This window comes from Triticum urartu, chromosome 3 (assembly GCF_003073215.2).
Source record: "Triticum urartu cultivar G1812 chromosome 3, Tu2.1, whole genome shotgun sequence".
NCBI lineage: Eukaryota > Viridiplantae > Streptophyta > Magnoliopsida > Poales > Poaceae > Triticum > Triticum urartu.
In genome coordinates this window covers 716,843,611-716,863,298 of record NC_053024.1, presented here as the reverse complement: position 1 = coordinate 716,863,298, position 19,688 = coordinate 716,843,611, and the positions used below count along the sequence as shown (strand labels likewise).

At 45.7% G+C, this 19,688-nt stretch overlaps 1 protein-coding gene across 1 annotated transcript; it reads right to left on the bottom strand.

Annotated features, from left to right (window-relative positions):
* Window positions 1-6,335: 6,335 nt before the first annotated feature.
* LOC125546151 (phospholipase A1-Igamma1, chloroplastic-like) lies at window positions 6,336-8,394 on the bottom strand. Its single transcript, XM_048710315.1, has one exon. It carries the CDS (start codon window positions 8,222-8,224, stop codon window positions 6,602-6,604), a length of 1,623 nt encoding a protein of 540 aa, XP_048566272.1. The 5' UTR covers window positions 8,225-8,394; the 3' UTR covers window positions 6,336-6,601.
* Window positions 8,395-19,688: the final 11,294 nt, after the last annotated feature.

Here is a 19,688-nt window from a genome sequence, read left to right as displayed (position 1 = left end):
TGCTGGGCACTGATCTGTGCCGTAACAACTATTGGCAATATTTCGTCTGGTGCAGTAAATTTCTTCCTGGCAAAGAAACCTTCTATACTGTGGGCTTAGCTGCTACTTGTTGGGCCATCTGGCTGGCGCGTAATCGAGCCACCTTTGAGAAAAAACAGATTAAGACTCCTTTTGAGATTGGTTTCTCCCTCTGTTCGTTTCTTTTGTACTAGACAGGTTTGCAGAAAGGAGAGGCGGCTGGAGAGCTTCGCGTAGGTGCAGAGATGATCAGGAACGGCACGCTGCAGCTGATGAAACTATGTGACCCTGTCAAGCAAACGATCCAGACATGAAGACCAAGATGCGGCCTCAGCATGGTGGAAAACTGGAGCTGGAGGCGATCCTCTCCGTCCTATCTCGTCGTCTGATACTTTTGTCTAGTCTTGCCAGTTCGGGTGGTCCGATGTGTGGTTTTCGCTGTTTGGTCATTCTTTGGTTGGCTGTAATAGACTTGATGTTAGTGTTACCAGGTTTTCACCCCATGACATCCGTTTCGATGGCAGGCGGATGTGGTGGGTTTCTTGGTAATGCTTGAACTCGCTCTACCCTCTTTCCGTCCTCCTGTTATCTTGAACTGGTTTGTATTTCCATTCTTAGTAATGGAGAGGGGTAAAGCCCGGTTCAAAAAAAATTCCGATATACACTCCCTCACATGCTGGTTCGAGTTCAGGGCTTCGGATATCTCTTTTTTTGTCACTAATGTCTACGGTCCTTCGGATCACGCGCGTAAACCTGAGTTCCTCACCTCCCTCTCTAGTCTCAAGACCATGATCTCCGGCCCATGGACTATTATCGGCGATTTCAACTTGATTCTTTGTCGGTCCGAAAAATCCAATGCGAACTTTAATCACTCCGAGGCGGCAATGTTTTCCTCTATGATTCAATCGTTGCAACTGCAAGATCTTCCTCTCTTGGATCGCCTTTACACCTGGTCCAACCATCAAGATAACCCCATTTTGATCGCACTCTGATCAATGTGGACTGGACCATGGCTTTCCCAGACTCCTCAGTCCTCTCTTGCACTCGGACAACTTCAGACCACGTGCCCCTCTGCCTCTCGGCGTCCACCTCGATCCCGAAGCCCAAAGTGTTTCGGCTAAACAGCAACCATCTTCACCTTCCTTTGTTCAAAAATTTGGTGTTGAAAAACTGGTCCAGCGTCTCCAATGATCGCCTAGACCCTGCTGGTACTCTCTGCCTCAAAACCAAGAGGACCCGGAACATGGCTAAGCAATGGGCCTTCAATGCTAAGTCTCCGAAGATAATTGCCCAAAACTGCTCCACCACCATTAAGAGGCTAGACAAACTAGAGGAATCTAGAAGATTTTCTCCTTTGGAGCTTCAGCCGTGGGTGGCAGTTAAGCTCTCCCTTCACCGCCACAACAAAATCTTGGCCATCTATTGGAGTCAACACGCTAAAATTAGAGATTTTACTCTTGGTGACTAGAATTCCGCCTACCTGCATGTCTGCGCCTCAGTCAGATTCCGTAAAAACCAAATCAAGTCTCTGATGTTTGAGGGCTCGAGCTTCACCGCCCACAATCATAAGGAGAGAATTCTACTTAGCTTCTTCAAAAAACCTCATTGGCACAACCGCTGCCTCGTCTATCAACTTCGACCTGCAGAGCCTAGTTTCTTCTTCTGCCCTCTCCCCTTTTGATGCGGCTAGCCTCATCCATCCCTTCACGCTTTGCAAAATTAAAACTGCTCTCTGGGGAATGAACGACAATGCCAGCCCTGGCCCGGACGGCTTTGGCCCGGCCATTTTTAAAGCCAACTGGGATTTGGTCAAGAATGACCTGGTCAATTTGCTTCACAGTTTCCACAACGGCTCCGCAGATCTTAAAAGAATCAACAAAGCTTTCATTGTTCTAATCCCGAAAAATATTGGCGCCAACGACCCGGGGAGCTACAACCTGGTTTCTTTGCAAAACTGCTCTATCAAAATTACGTTCAAATGCCTTTCTAACCGAACTCAGCCCTTTTTGTGGCTGTGTGCAACTTAGCTATGAAGAGGCTGGGTGTCGCTCATCCTCAGGGCCGAGCCGGCAAAATCCGAGGCCCTGTGCCACACTCTAAAATGGGCCCTACCTCACTAAAAAACTACTATATAAATATAACTACAATATAAAAATCATAATGTCTCACATAGCAAAGTAACATATCAAGAATCATACCAATTCTTGGTTGTATAGTCTTCACTTAAACAACATCATTCTTAGTGTTCTTTGAAATGATTTTTTGATCAAGCCATTGATTATTGGTGGACACTTGTGATTTTTTTATGACAAACTTATCCATATCTCCTTTCTTAGACAGAGTTAAATCCTCTATATTTTTTGTTTCTTCAAACACTCTTGGTAACCAGATTCATGTTTTCTAAATGAAGACATGATTTGAATCTTGGAATACTAAAAGCCTAATAGGTGAAAAGAATAAAATTAGCTACTGCACAAGATTTACGAGAACTAAATATCAGACGGAAATTGGAACTCAAAATCAAGGGGAAAAGGGCTCACGGGATCAATGGATGCAAGGACGTCTAAGAAATCGCAGATGGCTCGAACTTTTTGAACTTCCCCTGCCTTACCGCCCTGTCCAGCTGACTGCCGTTTCTCATCCTGCCATTGGCCCCTCCTTAAGCCCGATGAATCGATTGATTGATTTGATCTGTATCATTGGGATCCTGAGATGCTGCATGCTGGCGGCCAGACGAAGAAACCTATCCAAGCCACGAAGGAAGGGCCGCCGTGATTCGCTCGCTCCTCTCGATCGGCGCTTGGATGGTGGGGGTGAGAAGCCGAGAAGACGCTGGTCGCGATTGAGGCCTGCTTCAGGCGCCAGCGCTGTGGCGGCCTAAAGGGCAGAGGCCCATATACAAAGGACAAAGTCTACTCATGGCAAATCTGAGGCCCCTAAAACCTGGGGGCCCTGTGCGCCCGCACAGGTTGCACCCCCCTAGGCTCGGGCCTGCTCATCCTGATTTGTATCCGCTTGATGCTACATTTTGAGATAATAAAAGCATCTTTTATCGAAAAATGCCAACATGCTACATCAATACATGTGACACATACGGTGGCGTTCTCATCTCGCATGTGGGGAGTGACGCGGCCGGACATTTGCGGCCAGCTTAACCCGTGATAATTCCCACCACCACCGATCAAGCTAGGGTACATTGCCTTGCATGCACAGATTGTCCTGGGACAGATTCTCCAGGCCTCAACGCACACCGTAGACAAATTATCTTGGATCTCAGCTCCGGCAGCCAAAGTCAGCAGCATCGAGTATCCGGCCCGCTGGCACTATGATGATGACCATGTACGGAGGTAAAGATAGACATGCTTTGTTTTCTATCACAGGGTACGTTCAGAGTGCACACTAGTACTAATTCGTTCTATGGGTCCTCTACTACATGCACTTGTACTTCGTGACCACCGGTCCATCCATCCATCCATCCAATATATATGCGATATGCCAGGACTTGGCTTGCCGATGGCATTATTTTTGGCAGCAACGATGGAGTAACGTGCTATGTTCAGATTGCTAGCAACGAGGAACGCGTGGCCTTGGCGATACGTGCATGCATGTAGATTCGGCATGCCGGTGACAGGTCAGGCCAGGTCCACACACGCGTCCGATTGGTTATATCCACCGGGCAGCATCCAATCAACACCATATCGATCGAGAAAAAAGAGGGAGGACCAAGGCATCAAGTTAATAATTGGGTCTGCCTAGAGCACGTGTAGATGTTACCTAATTATTGCACAACTAAATGACTCAATCAAAATTAAATTATAAGAAAGAAAGAAAAAAGGAAAATACGTGCACGAACCTGCGCATAAAATCAATGACATATGACTTCAATGTGCAATACTTAGTGCATATTTTTAACAAAACCGTTAATAATTTACTTTTCTGTAGTTAATTATTTGCTCAATAGCACACTTTTCATTGCATTTTAGGCTAAGATAGAGACATGTAATTTAGGTGGGTGAGATTCATAAAATAAAAACAGGCTGCCAAAAGGTACCATAATTGCAAAATTGTGAGGTATAACTTTGGAAATATCTCAATGTTAAAACAAGAAGTAAAAATAATGAAAGTATCACGATCAAGAGCATGCTACGGCGTCTTAGGATGGGTTGTGGTTCTTCCTGGTGGTCGTCGTTGTAGTATTTTGCTAGTAGGCTGCTGGTCTGCATGCTGTTAAACTGTTATGTTTGCTGCTGTTGCAGTCCTTCAAACTCACATGTCCTGTTGCCGGCCCTTGGGGCTGTGGTTAGATGTTGTGAACTCGTTTGTTGCCTGTCGGCTTTGTTTATAAAGTTGGGCCTAGGCCTTTTATATAAAATGGTAATAATGAAATGATCTTAAACAATAATGTCCATGGAAGGTTATAGCAGTTGAGTACAATACTATGGATCAAGCCTATTAACACCGCTCATCGCACATGGAAGGGCCAGAAACATGTGGGATACATATGTCTTAAATGGAGGCTTAGATAGGTTATCGTGTGCCACAAAATGGTGGGCCAAACATAATTCCCTAGATGCAAGCTCAAAATAATATATTGAAAAACCATTCCCTTCAGAAATTCCAATCTACCTATGGTCGCTAAATAGTCATCGAATGCATGCTTTAATATATGGCTAGTTTGTGGATCTCCTCGATAGAAAGTATCTCAAGTAGTCAAAGTGGCAATGTTACTATTTTTTGCATTTTAGAATATCAGGAAATTGAGTACAATTGACCTTGGCAACCATTGTACTCCCTCTGTCCCATAATATATATATAAGACGTTTTTACACTAAAAGCTAGCTTAAAAAACGTCTATATTATAGGACAGAGGGAGTATTTTCTCCTTGAATTATTCCCCTGATTTGGAAATAGTAGATTGCCCTGTTTTGTTAACAATTCTATCAGTGGAATAATCCATATGCCTGCTATATCTTGATTTGTCATTAATTGTTGAATAGTGTTGGTCTTCTTCAACGAGGTGGATAATCAAACTATTGCAAAATAGGACAACAGACCAATCTTATGAATGCAAGTCCCCATTTTTAGGCCAGATTCGTCAATTTTATAGCTTATGTGAAGAGCACATGCCTAAATGTCAAATATTTCAATTAAGAACGTCAAACACGACGATAATATCTTGTAACCTGTGTTTTGCAAAATTAAATTAAATGTCGGTACCATTGCTCATCATAGGTGTTTCGGAGGGATGGTTAATGGAGAACAAGTTTGTTATTGTCTAGTGCATGAGCCTATACTAGCTATTTGCGTATGTGGCTAACCAAACCCTGGGTTGTCTTCATCTGTGACTAACCCCAGCACTGCAGTTTACACTTTCAGAGTAGTTAACGGCCAGTGCCTAGGGCGCACTCATGTGTATGTGTTAGAGAGTACATGTCTATTGATCTGTTGTAATAGTATTCAAGCTCGACTGAACAATGAGGCTATTTGAAAGATGCGTGGTGAGTACATGCATCCGGCTACCATAGAAAGAAAACTATATCATCTTGTTGAGTGAGAGACACAAAGTGACTACTCATGTAGGACCCCATCTTGGCAGGTCCACAAGATTTCTCTTGGTCAACTCTACTCTAGGAGTATGTCCTGGGGTGAAGCTGGAATATACAACTAGTTTATGCTTTTTATTCTGACGAGCTTATTAACCAAAACCATAACTTCATGGTGCCTTACGTCGACAATTACCTCAACTGGAATGTCTTATATTAGAAAACTATATATCCGCGCTAAACTTTGACGGAAAACCCAAAAGTGGGCACTTCTAGTCATTTAGTTGCAATTGTGAGCTCATGACGTTAAATAGACACATACGCGTTTAGGGAAATGTGACATAACATACACACTCATCAGAGGATATGGACACCGGGCACACCATAATTAAGCATCCTCGGATGTGTTGTTGCTGAGTGAGCATAATGAAAACATAATTTGATCAGGAGGAACTATAAGTTGTTCACAAATACTAGATAGACAACTACTCTCTCTTTGCTAAATTACAATGCATACAAGTTTTTCTAGATTCAAACATTTGTAAACATTGACAACGCTTGTAGAAAAACTTATCCACGTTTAGAACGCCATTAGATTCATCATGAAATATATTTTCATCTTGTACATATTCGTCATTGTGATCATGTTTTTCCTCTGAAAATAACTTGATCATAGTCTACAAAATTTGACTTTAGAAAAAAAAACCGTATATAAACACTTCAATTTGGTAAGTAAGGAGATACAGTAGTAAAAGGACATATCACACAGCTCCGTACAAAAAAATAAACCTCATTTTAACCACTGCCCTTTGTCTTAATTTTTATTGGCATACAATACAATAATAATTCACCATAAGATCAATTATTTGGTGATCCACGTATAATTTCCATTAAGGCTACTCCATTTTCTAAGATATAGTAGGGTAACTCGATCGTAACTAACTAGTGTATTCATCGCAACTATATATATACTTGCAATGCAATATAGTGATGATGAATGGACACGTGCATGTCCGGCCAGCTCATGATGGAACGATCAGTCAGACGTTGGCGGTGGCGGCAGCGGTGGCCTTGGCGGTGACGGCGGCAGCAAGGCCGAGCTCGGCGAGGTGGAGATCGGTGTCTTCCGGGTGTTCCTCAACATTCCTGGAGCGATGCGGCAGCATCCACCGCCCGTCCTCGGTCCTGACCATGCCCTTGTTCAACTCCTGGCGCCACCCGTCGGGCACCATGTGCTCGTCCATGAGGAAGTCGGCGGCCTTGTTGACGAGCGCGGGATCCCTGCCCCCGAGCTTGAACTCCTTGCCGCGGCCCTGGTAGCCGTCGAGAAGGTGGAGGTGCGCCTCTAGGTTGTGGTAGCACGCGAGGTCGAAGACGTCCTTGAGGAACGGCGAGAGCTTGTGGTCGAGCGCCAGCTCCACGCCGATGTGGGAGTAGACGCTGGGCAGGCCGAGCGCGCCGGCCACGCGCAGCAGCGGCATGGGGAGGACGGCCTCGGTGAAGATGCCGGGCACCTTGGGCACCGAGTCGTGCACGTTGAGGATGCGCAGCGCCTTCACGCCCAGCTCCCCCTCGAACCGCTCCCTGAACATGGGGTTCCCAACGCGCGGGCCCGAGTAGGAGAAGACACAAACCGGCGCCTTGGCACCGCCGGTGGACACGTTGGCTCGTGTCTCGGCGATGTCGTAGGCACAGAGCACGGCCAGCGCGGCGCCGAGGCTGTGGCCTGTGACGGTGACGCTCACCTCCTCGCCCTGCCCGGTGTACCGCTCCACCAGCTTCCGCACCTCGGCGAGCACCTGCTCCCGCGCCGAGTATTTGCAGTACTTGCAATCCGGGTTCTTGCTGGTGTAAAGCTCCGCGAAACCCTCCTCCACCTTGACGCTGGGGTCAGGGCACGGCAGCCCGAACTGGCCGACAGGCTTGAGGAACGCGGTTATGTCGGCGATCCACTCGAGCTTTGTGACGGTGCCTCGCCAGGCGACGGCGATGTCCCGGCGGCCGATGCGGACGGTCTCCTCGTCGGTGGACACGGCGATGAAGCCGATGAAGGTGCCCGTCTCGCTCCACATCCTGTCGTCGCTGGGGTTGTGCTTCCGGACGCCGAAGCTGGGGAAGCGGGCGTGGGAGGTGGCGTAGAGGTAGCGGGCGACCTGGTAACCGACGCCGGCGAGGCCGACGTCCTTGAAGAAGGACTCCTGGGGGTACTTGCAGGTGCCGGCGTAGCGGGAGTATCGGTCGTAGTCGAAGGAGTCGTAGCAGGCCTGCGAGAACTCGCCGTACCGGATGAGCTCCCCGCGGAGCGTCCTGTCGATGGGGTCCAGCAGGCCGTCCCAGTCGTTGCAGCCGTGCATCTCCCGCCACCGCGACGTCAGCTCGCCGTCGGAGCGGCCGGAATCCTCGGCCAGGGTGCCACGTTCCATGTCTCCGACGAAGGAGTCCGCCTTCTTCTCCTTGGTCGGTGGCGCTTCGTCGGCTGACACCGCCGACGTGACATGAGACAGGCGGCGCGGCCGACAGCCGTGCGCTCCGCGGGTGCCGGTGGGAGGTCCTTGCGGGAGGAGCAGGCGGCCGGCTGGGGGCACGCTCCGGCTGGCGGCAGCGCTGCCTGGGAGGGCGCGGGCGTTGAGAGAGAGGTTAGAGGAGCATGACATGGTGGACATTGCTGGTTAACTGCTAGCTGATCGATGGGCGTACGTCGGTGTGTGAGGTTGAGTACGTACTAGAGCTGGAGCAGCTACTCACTCACTGTTTGAGTAGCTGATGGTGGATGGTCGATGAGGTTTGAGAGGTTGGGTCGCGGCCTCGCGAGTATGTAGACACGCCCGCGCAGCGTGGAACACGTTCGACAGCTCTGATATTCCAACGTCGCTAGGGTTCACACGCACATGGATGGACCGCCGTGCCTAGCTGGTGACTATGGATGTAAATGGCATATAAGTGGCGTCCGCATGTCCAGTTTAGTTAGTTTTTTTTAGAAAAGGAGGATGACCCCGGCCTCTGCATCTGGGAAATGCATACGGCCACTTTATTGATTATTCTCAGGACCTTACAAAATATTACAACAATGAGTCTGAATCCACCATCTTGGCAACACATGCCGCTACTTCTATCCAAAATGATGAAGGGGTGCTAGCTGGGCCACTACCCAAACCACTCACCTAAGCCTAATATCAAAAGCCGGAAACCGAAACATATTCGGAAGCCTCAGCCGAGCCACATACCGGGTCTGGGGCACAATCCGGTCAGACGCACTCGTGTGTCGTCACCGCCATCTTCCACAGGTCCGTCTTCAGATCATATTGAGGCTTCTACCTTGACTGGCCACTCTGCCATCGACGTCACCATGATGCCAGACAGCAACCTCCTCCTGCGCGAGTCCATCTCCGCGCATCGGGCGGCGAGCCTCCACAGCGCCATGCCGCCGATCTTCGCCGCCATCAATGAGTGAGATGAAGTACCGCTCCACCATGGCATGTACAAGGTGAGGAAGGGCGAGGTCCCCATCGGAGACACGGCCGGAAGAGAAGCACCGCAGCCCCGAGACACTGCCCGGAGCTGCGACGCAGTAGTCAGGCGGGCCGCCACCAGGAACCAGACAAGATCGCCATGCACACCCAGCATCCCCATGCCCAAGTCGGCGCCTTCAAGAAGGTGACGACGCTGTGGCGCCGCCGCCGCTTAGCCACCGGGGCTAGGGTTTTCACCCGGGCGCAGGGGAAGGGGGGAGGCAGGGGAGGTTTAGCCTCGGCGCCGCCACCAAGGAGGGAATGGCGTCCGGGACGCCATCGACGCCGTGACCGCCACCGGCGGCCAAGGATTTTCCCCGGCCAAGCGCCCTGCCTCCACCACCGAACCAGCCACAACATCAGCAGGCGCGTGTATGCTGGAGATCCAGGCCGGCCGGAGGTCATGCATCACGAGCAGACCAGGATCGCCTCCGATCTGACAAGGGGAGCCCGGGGCCTCCCCGCGCCATGACCTGTGCCCATCGGGACCTCGCTGCCTGCGCAGCCGAGGGGATCCGGCCTACCTCACCGACGAGCACTCCCCGCCGCCGGAGGAGCGCCGTCCGCACCAACGAGGCCGCCGCCTCAGATCCGGACCCTCACCACCGAAAGGGAGCGGTCTCGCCCCACCGCCACCATCCCGGGAGCCGGCGCCGGCTTCGCCGGCCATTCCTCTGGTGGCGGCGAGGTGGGGAGGGAGGTGGGAAGGGTGTAAGGCGCCGGATCTGGGTTCCCCCGTCGCCGCCAGGGAGGGCGACGCGGGGGACGCTGGTTATGTGTGTCAGGGCAATGTCCCTCAGAGCCAAATAATCTCTACGAGGAAGGATCTTTCTAGAAGGACATACCCCAGACAATGCAGGGAAAGGTGTTGTAAGATCAAAAGCAAGGATCAAAGGGATTCGAGTGTGGATAAGAAAGGAATTGCAAGAGTGTAGGCTAAAAACCATATAAAATACATCTCCTTGTTTTGGTAGGATCTTTTAGACTAGATATGATTGATCTTCAACTGCAGGAAAACCTAAGCTTCTAGCTTCAGTGGTTTAACATGTTAGTTCTGTGCTGTGTTGTCAATCATCATCATTGTTGTTTCATACTCATACTCCGTCGTCATCGTATTCGCGCTCATTGGCTAGTAATTACTAATCAATTAGTCAGAGATCGACATAATTAGGAGAATCAGAACTGTCCTTTTGTCCTGATGATTAATTCCAGCAGCTTGTGATGCTAGGTGCTTCTCATGTGCCGATTCAGTGCGTGGAATGAACAACCATGCATTCTCTTTCCTAAGGAATTGGAGATGATCCGGTTATGGTTGATAGATTAATATAGTGGTGCTTTGATAATTTATATTCATCACGGGTAGATTCTATCTTTTCTGGGTTGTTTAGGTCCTGGGCCGTCACTTAGAAAGTGCTCTAGATACTTCTTTTTATAAGGGACAGAGGCCTGACTCAGAGCTTTTTTGAATATTTCACGCAGGAGAGCATATCTATGTAAAGAAGAAAAGGCTGAGAGTTGTGGTTGTTACAGGCCGCGGAAAGGGAAGAAAATCTATGCTGTAGATGGTGGATGCTGGGAAGGGAGTTAGTTGTAGTTGTTACCGCCCCTTGTACTTTTTGCTGAATTACTTAGCACTTGACATGAACAAATCAATTCCCTATTCGTTTTGAAAGGCAAGTGCGTCAGTCTCACCACATCTTATTCCAATGAAACCGAATCATCACCTTTTACAGTTTAAACATGAAGCCGAGCCAATATGAAGTCGCTCCTTTGTTCAGTGTTTTTTTAATCTTTCACTGCCATCTTACCTCTTATGCAATTGGTATTCCTCTTATGTATATCTTCCATTTTGATATACTTCTAGTCTATATTGTATTGAATTGAACATAGATTGCATTAGCTCCACTGAATAAGCGCCTAATCGAACATAAATTTTATCCCATCTTCTCAACAACTTTTTTCTTATATTGTTTGCTGCATATATTAACGTTGTTGTATAGACTGAGCATGATTTGTCTGTTCCAGTAGTTAGGGTGGGTTGTTTGATGTGGTACTTGATGTTATTCTTCATATCATCGGCTCCTTTAACATGTATTGTTTATACATGATGCAAATAAGAAAGGCTTTGCTATTATTGCTGATAACAGTCTAAAACCAGAAGACTATAAGGTACAGACCGAAATATATTTCTGGAATATAATAGTATTCAATAATATAAGAGTCCTGGAAAGAGCCTCTTACAGAAATGTAGGGAAAGGCTGCGTACTATAGACCCAAAGTAGTCGGACCCTTCCCCGGACCCTGCGCAAGCGGGAGCTACATGCACTGGGCTGCCCTTTTTTTATAAGAGTATTCAATAGTATTTGTCCTTGATAATTTTGATGCTGCTTTGCTTACACTTCAGGATTGGGTTGTTGCCGTGGATAATTGTGTCATCACTGGATTTGCAGGACTTTGTGGGCATCATCATGCTGCTTGTTATCAAGCGCTACATGCCACTGCTTCCTCTGCCATGCCACTGGAACCGGGCTGCTTGCTGTACAGGTGAGAGCCATTCGTTACCTCCTGTTCATCCAACCATGTTCATAGTAGGATTCATGTGCTTCATTTGAAAAGTAGGCTGCATCATATACTGTACGTATCTGGTTGATGTGTTATATGCCATCAATTATGTATGCATATTTTTCTCTTCAGAAAAAGTGAGCACTGAACAACCTGTTGGAGCTGCTACCTTTTTGTCAAACATTTGTTGATTATTTGTAGATTTATGTGTGCCTTTGTTGGTCAATTGGACAATGGTTTGCTTGCTTGCATTGTTAAAATAAGTGTTCTTGTTCAAGACTTACATGCGATGTGTGCCGGTCATCGAGCCGTGGCTACCTATGACTCGGTAATTGATGCTATTCTTCATATCATGCGCAGCATGGAACACGTTCGCGACAGCTCTGATATTCCAAAGTCGCTAGGGTTCACACGCACATGGATGGACCGCCGTGCCTAGCTGGTGAGTATGGATGTAAATGGCAAATAGGTGGGGTCCGCAAGTCCAGTTTAGTTAGTTTTAGATAGCTCCATAGTCCCCAAGACCTGACAAAATATTTTATGTGAGGAAGGATCTTTTAGAAGGTCATACCCCAGACCATGCAGGGAAAGGTGTTGTAAGATCAAAAGCAAGGATCAAAGGGATGCGAGTGTAGATAAGAAAGGAATTGTAAGAGTCTAGGCAAACCATACAAGAATATAAGATACATCTCCTTGGCTTGGTAGGATCTTATACACTAGATATGATTGATCTTCAACTGAAAAGGACTCGGAGACCACGAGAAGTGTGAGAAACTATTGAACCAAAAACACCGCGGAAGCCCTGGCCGATCTAGGGTTTGGTCATTTTTGCCAGCAAACACACCTTGTAACAATCTTCAAATTATAAGATCACTGCAATGCATGATCGAGGGTTGTTATTACCCGCATCGGGGACTGACCTGGATAAATTATGTGTCTTCTTCTTTCGATCTTATTGGAGATTTATTGTGTGAGGTCCTTGTATCGCCCCACTAATGCGTTTTCGACTACATATTTCCCGATATGCATGATCTACGCAAATCGTGCGTTGACACATGGCGATTGGAAAATAATTTTCAATTATCTCGTGAAAGGGAGTGGGAAGAAGATGTGGACATGTGGCCTTATATTTGTGTACAAGTCGATTTTGAAGATATATCGCATATACGTGGCTGGAGGGATTACCTTTACCCCTGTTGGCACCGTTGTGACCATGTGATGATTTTTTTTAGCCAAACTAATAACACAAACCAATGTCTGGACGGGATGACGTGGAGCTGAGTAAAGGAACAAGTCAGTCTCCATTTCCTACATGTATATCCGATATGGTGTAGAAGCAGTTTGGTGTGGAGCAAGCCATGCATACAATTCATATGATTTGAGTAAACTCACTGAACAACACAAAGTTTGAATAATTTGGTATGGTACATCGAGTTGTATGCACAGTCAGCTTCCATTACTTCATGGCATTTGGCATGTTTTTATGTTTTAAACAAAGTAAGAAAATATGGTAAACATATGTCACGTGTCAAAATTAAAATATAAAATGTGACAAGATTTTACATAACAATTAGAATGTACACCGTGAACCAACCTGTGGTTGGATGGTTAGGTGGACAGTGGTATCTGTAGCCCACCAGAGTTCAAGTGCTGGTGCTCGCATTTATCCTGAATTTATTTCAGGAGTTACAGCGATGCAAGTTCAGTGGAAGGAGACATTCCCGTCGAATATGAGGCACATACAGTGACTTTGTAAAATCTAAAGATGATATGTCGGCTCAGTCTTTCGGAGGTGCTCATAGGATAGGGTGTGCGTGTGTTCTTTTATAGGGATGAGTGTATGCGCGTATATATGAGCGCTTGCGTCTGTACTGTGTTAAAACATTTAAAATGTACACTTTTTCCCTTTTATGAGGCAGGCAAACAAAATGAAGAACATGCTATTTTTGTTATGAGGCTCTGATTCAAATAAAGAATTGCTTTAAGGCGCATGTGGATCTTGTGTTGTATCCGATTGATGGTGATCAGGCCCGTACGGCACACCTGTGCAGAGTGTTCGACTGTACAGGGCCCCCAAATTGACAGGGCCAAATTTTATATGTAGAACATTGATGACTAGTTTTGGTGTGGGTAGTCCAACTCAAAGGTGGGTAATCAACGCATCAGCAAATATTAATACGTTGGAACCTGGAACGAAATAACTCCAAGGCGGAGGCCCCATCTCACGCACGTCTCCTCTTCTCTCTCCGTTCTCTTTCGCTTCTAGCGCAAATCCCTTTCTCTCCCCATGATCCAATCACACCACCAAAAGTCTCGATTCTATTCCATTCCAGCGGATCAAATCCTTCGCATTTTCCCCAAAACAAATCTCCTTATTCAATGAGTTGGTATTTTTCTACACTCAGTCGATCTATTTATCCGGTTTCTCTTTTGTCTCATCTTCTCACACATCTTTGCTGCTTCCTTTAATCCCAATTGTTGCTTGCTGCTGGACCTGCGACCTGGATGCATTGATCGGAGTTGGAGGCATGCCACAAACGCTAGGTTGCCGATTAACCGAGATGAGGAACCGGAAGACCCTAGCCTCGCTGCCGCCGAATGGTGTTCCTTCCAAATAAATCGAAGGTTGTTTCATCAATTTTTGTTCCTAAGTTAACTTTTAATGCATGATATTCGCATCCTGTTTTTTATTTCTGAAATGTATTCTGGTCCTAGAATTACGAATCTCGAGTCAATTTATGAAAAACGTAAGAAAAGGCACAAAATTCAACCTCGGAAATGTGCTCTTGATAAGTTTTTACCAAAAGAATCGAAGTTACTTGTGAAAATCATAGTTTCTTGTGAAAACCAGAGTGCAGATACAAGCTTTGATTTTTCTGATTGCTATTTGTTATATTGAGGGTCTAATTTTTGATTTCGCACCGGGCCTCCATTTTCTCGGGTACGGCCCTGATGGTGATTGGGTATTACCGTCCGAGAAAATACGAATCCAAGCATGGTCCATGGCGCTTCTTTGGAAGCTGCCAAAACTGGGAATTGGCCGGACGCACACGTGAATCGTGCTGATGGACCCTGCCAAGTGCCAAGAGCAAGAATAGTACGTGTGTGGTGCGGACGTTTGAATTAGCGATCGCTAGGCTCTGGGCCCGCCAACATATCGGAAGCATTTCTTCATCTTGGGCGCATCTTCTTCTTGTCGGCCGGGGAGACCGCCGGTGCCTCTCGCCTCCGGCGATCCTTGGCCTTGGCCTAGCTCAGAGTTTAGCAACATAGAACTCCCGCGTGCATGTGACTAGAGACGTGCTTCCTCTTTCTAAACCTGGCATGCACGGCTAAAGCATTGGTACTGCACGCATGTTTTTCTTTTGTGTGGAGAATGTACGTATGTGTTTATGCTGCCGTGCATGCATGCACTCGCATATTACGATGATCCTTATTGTTAAGACAACCAGAAGGTTACCCCGTGCATTGCTGCGGTAATGCTAAAAGAAATTGGCGAACACTTTGCACTTTGTTGCATGATTGCTGAAAATAACTTGCTACCCAAATAACCATGCTTTTCTTATAGTCGTGAATGAAAATACACTACTAGAATCGACGTTTACGCCGAGTTCCAAAGAAACTCGGCAGAGCACTTATTAAACTTGGCGACATCTTCACCGAGTGCCAAACTCGGCGCATCGCACTTACTTGGATGGGCCCGTCAATCATTAATACTACCAAGTGCATTCTATCAAGAACTCAGTGCATATGTCAACAATGTTTGCCGAGTTTCGGTGACAAAAAACTCGGCGAACCTCACCGTCAGAATGACCGCGCGGTTAATGGAAGAGCCACGTGGCACGAATGTTCACCGAGTTTTTGGGACAAAAATCGGCGAATCCCCGCCAGTAGAAATAAACCATGTGGCAGTACACATTTCCCAGTACAAAATATCTACCGGGTTAGAAGGGTGTGGCCTAGGAAAACAAGTATAGCTATTTCTTAGAAGGGTGTGACTAGATCTTAGTCCACTAAAATTTAACCAAGTCACAGTCAAGTGACATAGTATATAAGAAGGAAAAAAAAGGAAAACTGAAAAGAAGAAGTGTGTACGAATCTCAATGCAAGATCAAAGGAATATAGCAGCGACTGGGACACAAGAAGTCTCAGTCGACTGAGACTTAGCGAAACTATTTTTAGAAATAGCAAACCAACACCGAAGCTTAAATTACAAAAAAAATTACAAAAGATTACTACTTGAACAAAAGATGCATAAAACGAAAGCGGCATTTATCTATCTTGATATTGTAGATTGCATGCCTGATTTGCTGCTGGGAATTAGATGTGTTTTTTTTTCAATTGATGCTTGTATTAGGCTAAGTATGCTTTTGGGGTGAACAAGTACCGGACACATTGAATGTCCCATGCTATGAATGTGAGCAGTTTCACGGATCATGCATTGGGCAGTGGTTTTTGTACCGGGTGAAGGTTTTTTTTTACTGGAGCTGGTTTGGTGGCACCAGTAGGAATGGGGAAGGAGGAGGCACATCTGGAGCGCACGTTTTGAATCAAATGGCCACTGAACATTAGGTGACGTGGAGGCAACAAAATAGCAATTAATGATTGTTGGTGGGGTTTGTTTGTATAAGATATAAAAATAGATATGGATTGCTATGTATACATTGCTAACAAGCTAAATCTTTAGTATTTATGGGGCAAGGATTGGTTTGCTACAGATGGAATGGAGTTAATCTACAACTGAAAGACATATAATGCGAGTGAACATTATCGTCAGTTGTTCATACTAGCACCAACTTTACTTTTGCTTTAGTTTGTGTTTATGGCGATCCTCGTCATCGTAGGGATAAAACTAAGAATATCTGGAAGATGATTGAGGATTTTGTGTCTTGTTCTCCACGGAAGCCAGTGTACTGCATGGGAGACTTTATTGATATACTTGATCTCTCGGAGAAGAAGAGTAATGTTATTCCAAACTATCATCATATGGCTAGATTTTTCAATCATGTTAAACGATGTGGTTTTATAGACATGGGTTATAATGGTCCTGTTTTCACTTGGTGTAATAAGCGTTTTACTTCTATGCCTACTTATGAGAGACTTGATTGTTGTTTTGCCAATGCAGAATGGTGTAATAAATTTCCTAATACTTTTGTTTACAACCTTCCTATTTTATGTACATTGATCATGCTCCTATTCTTACTATCTCAAAACCTAAGACTGTAAAAACCAATATAACTTTAAATTCAAAAATTGGGGGCTCTTTGAAGACGATTATCATAATATAGCCAATAATATCTGGATCACTACTAATGACAAACCATACCATGTTAGAACTGCTTTACTTGCAAGTACCCTAAAGAAATGGAGTAGAAACAGGAGATCTTTAAAGCAACAGTTGAACTCCATACACAAAGAGCTAGAAATGGTCATTTCCAGGATCACACTTTGGAAGCTAGCCCTATGGATCAATACGACAAGACCATGACTAAACTAATAGAATTCTACAGGCAAAGGGCTAAAAGGCACTGGGCCACCGAAGGAGACAGGAACACTAATTATTTTCATAACTCCGTTCTGAAGAGGAGAAGGAGAAATAGAATTAGTATGATTCTTGATCAGAATAATAAAATGGTTCAAAATCCCGAGGAGATTGCTTCATGTTCTATTAAATACTTTTCAAATCTTTTTACTTCTAGAAATCCTAATCTAAATATTCTTCCTTCTCTCCATAATAATTTAAATAATATGATATACTGTCCAACCATGCCAGACAAAGATGAGATTTTGCAGGTTCACAAAAGAATGAAAAATAATGCTTCTCCAGGACCAGATTGGCTCAATGTGGCTTTCTATCTTGCTGCTTGCAAGTGGATAGGAGATGATGTCACAAAGTTGGTGCAAGAATTCTACACCACAGGTAAGCTTCATCCTCAGTTAAATAAAACAAACATCACTTTACTTCCTAAGAAAGACAATGCTCAGATAGCATAAGATATTAGGCCTATTAGTATTTGTAATGTAATTTATAAAATCATCACTAAAACTTTGGCTAATAGGCTCAAAGATCTTCCGGATTACATTCATGAATCTCAACAAGCTTTCATCCAAGGAAGAAGAATTGTTGATAATATTGTTGTTGCTCAAGAGATTATTCATTCTTTTAAACTTAGTTCTTGGAAACGTAAAGCTTTTATGCTAAAAACGGATCTTGTCAAATCTTTTGATAGAATAGAATGGGGTTTCATCAAGAGAGCTTGCTTCGTAAAGCGCAGCCTTTTGGCAACTTTAAAGGATCCTGAGGCTTCTGAGAAGGTTGTCCTCTGCGCCTAGGACATCGCCGACACAGGCTCCAATGTGTCCACCGGAGGAGCCAAGGCGCCCGTCTGCGTCTTCTCCTACTCAGGCTCACGCGTGGGGAACCCTAGGTTCAAGGAGCGGTTCGAGGAGGAGCTTGGCTTGAATGCGTTGCCCATCCTCAAAGGTGCACGACTTGGTGCGCAAGGTGCCCGACATATTCACCGAGGCGGTCCTCCCAATGCCGTTATTGCGGATGGCCGGTGCGCTCGGCCTGCCCAGCGTCTACTCCCACATCGGCGTGGAGATAGTGCTCGACCACATGCTCTTGCCCATCCTCAAGAACGTATTTGACCTGGCGTGCTACCACAACCTTGAAGCGCACCTCCACCTTCTCGACGGCTACCAGGGCCGTGGCCAGGAGTTCAAGATCGGGGGCACGGACCCAGTGTTGGTGAACAAGGCGGCGGATTTCCTGATGGGCGAGCACATGGTGCCTCCCGGGTGGCAGCAGGAGTTGAACAACGGCATGGTCAGAACCGAGGACGGGCGGGGGAAACTGCCGCATCGCCCGAAGCATGTCGAAGGACACCTGGAAGACACCGATCACCACCTTGTCGAGCTCGGCCTCGCCATCACCGCCAATGCCACCGCTGCCGCCACCGTTAACACATGACCAATCGACGCACCGTATCGACTTGCACATGTCAATTCATCACTATTGCAAGTATATATGTAGTTGCAATGACTACACTAATTAGTTACGAGTTACGCTATCTAGAATGGAGTAGCCTTCATGGAATTTTGGATCGTCAAATAATCTTATGGTAAATTGTTGTATGCCAATAAAAATAAGGCAAAGAGCACTAGTTAAAGTCTTACTATCTCTTTACCAAATAGAAGCGTATATAATTTATTCCCTGGAACCAAATTTTTCGACTTTGATCAAGTTTGCAGAAGAAAAACATGAGCACAATAGCGAATATGTACCAAATGAAAACATATTTCATGATGAATCTAATAGTATTGTAAATGTTGATAATTTTTCTATAAGCTTGGTCAATGTTTACAAATTTTTGAATCTAGAAAAACTTATATGTACCGTAGTTTAGCAAAATAGATTAATTGTCTATGCAGTATATGTGGCAATAGTATGTATGTTATGTCACATTTTCCTCAACGGGTAAGTACAAAATGTCACGAGCTCACGATTGCAATTAAATGACTGGTAGAGTTGAGTTCCCCAAGAGAAATCTTGCGAACCTGCCAAGACAGGGCGCTACATAGGAAATCAGTCTGTTACCTGTACATCCGGGCGGGCACATCTGCCACTGTCCACATTCTTTAAGATTTGTGCGATTAGGGCCCAGTGTGGTTCGGCGGTTGTATATGTGTGTATGGTGCACCTTACCTTTTAGGCTGGTCATAGTGGGGAGTAACTCAGACTAGTGTGACACTAGTCTAAGTTACTACCTTCATAGTGCAAAGTAATATAGTAGTAGCGTCATAGATTGCTCTATTTATTAGCTCATAGACTCAACATTTTTTGGGAAGCGCTATGTGATGGTAACATAATATGTTACTCCAAACACCTCTCTCCTCATTAACTAGGTGCCACATAAGTAAACTTGTTTTGGGATGCGTTATGTTACTAGCTAAGTTACTCTCACTATGACTAGCCTTTTGTATTTTAGAGTCAAATCAATGCACGGGGTTTACCTATAGTCAGAAAAAGGACACATGCATAGACTTAATTTTA

Coding starts and splice junctions, on each gene's coding strand:
- LOC125546151 (XM_048710315.1), bottom strand. CDS start 8,224: ATGTCCACCATGTCATGCTCCTCTAACCTCTCTCTCAACGCCCGCGCC.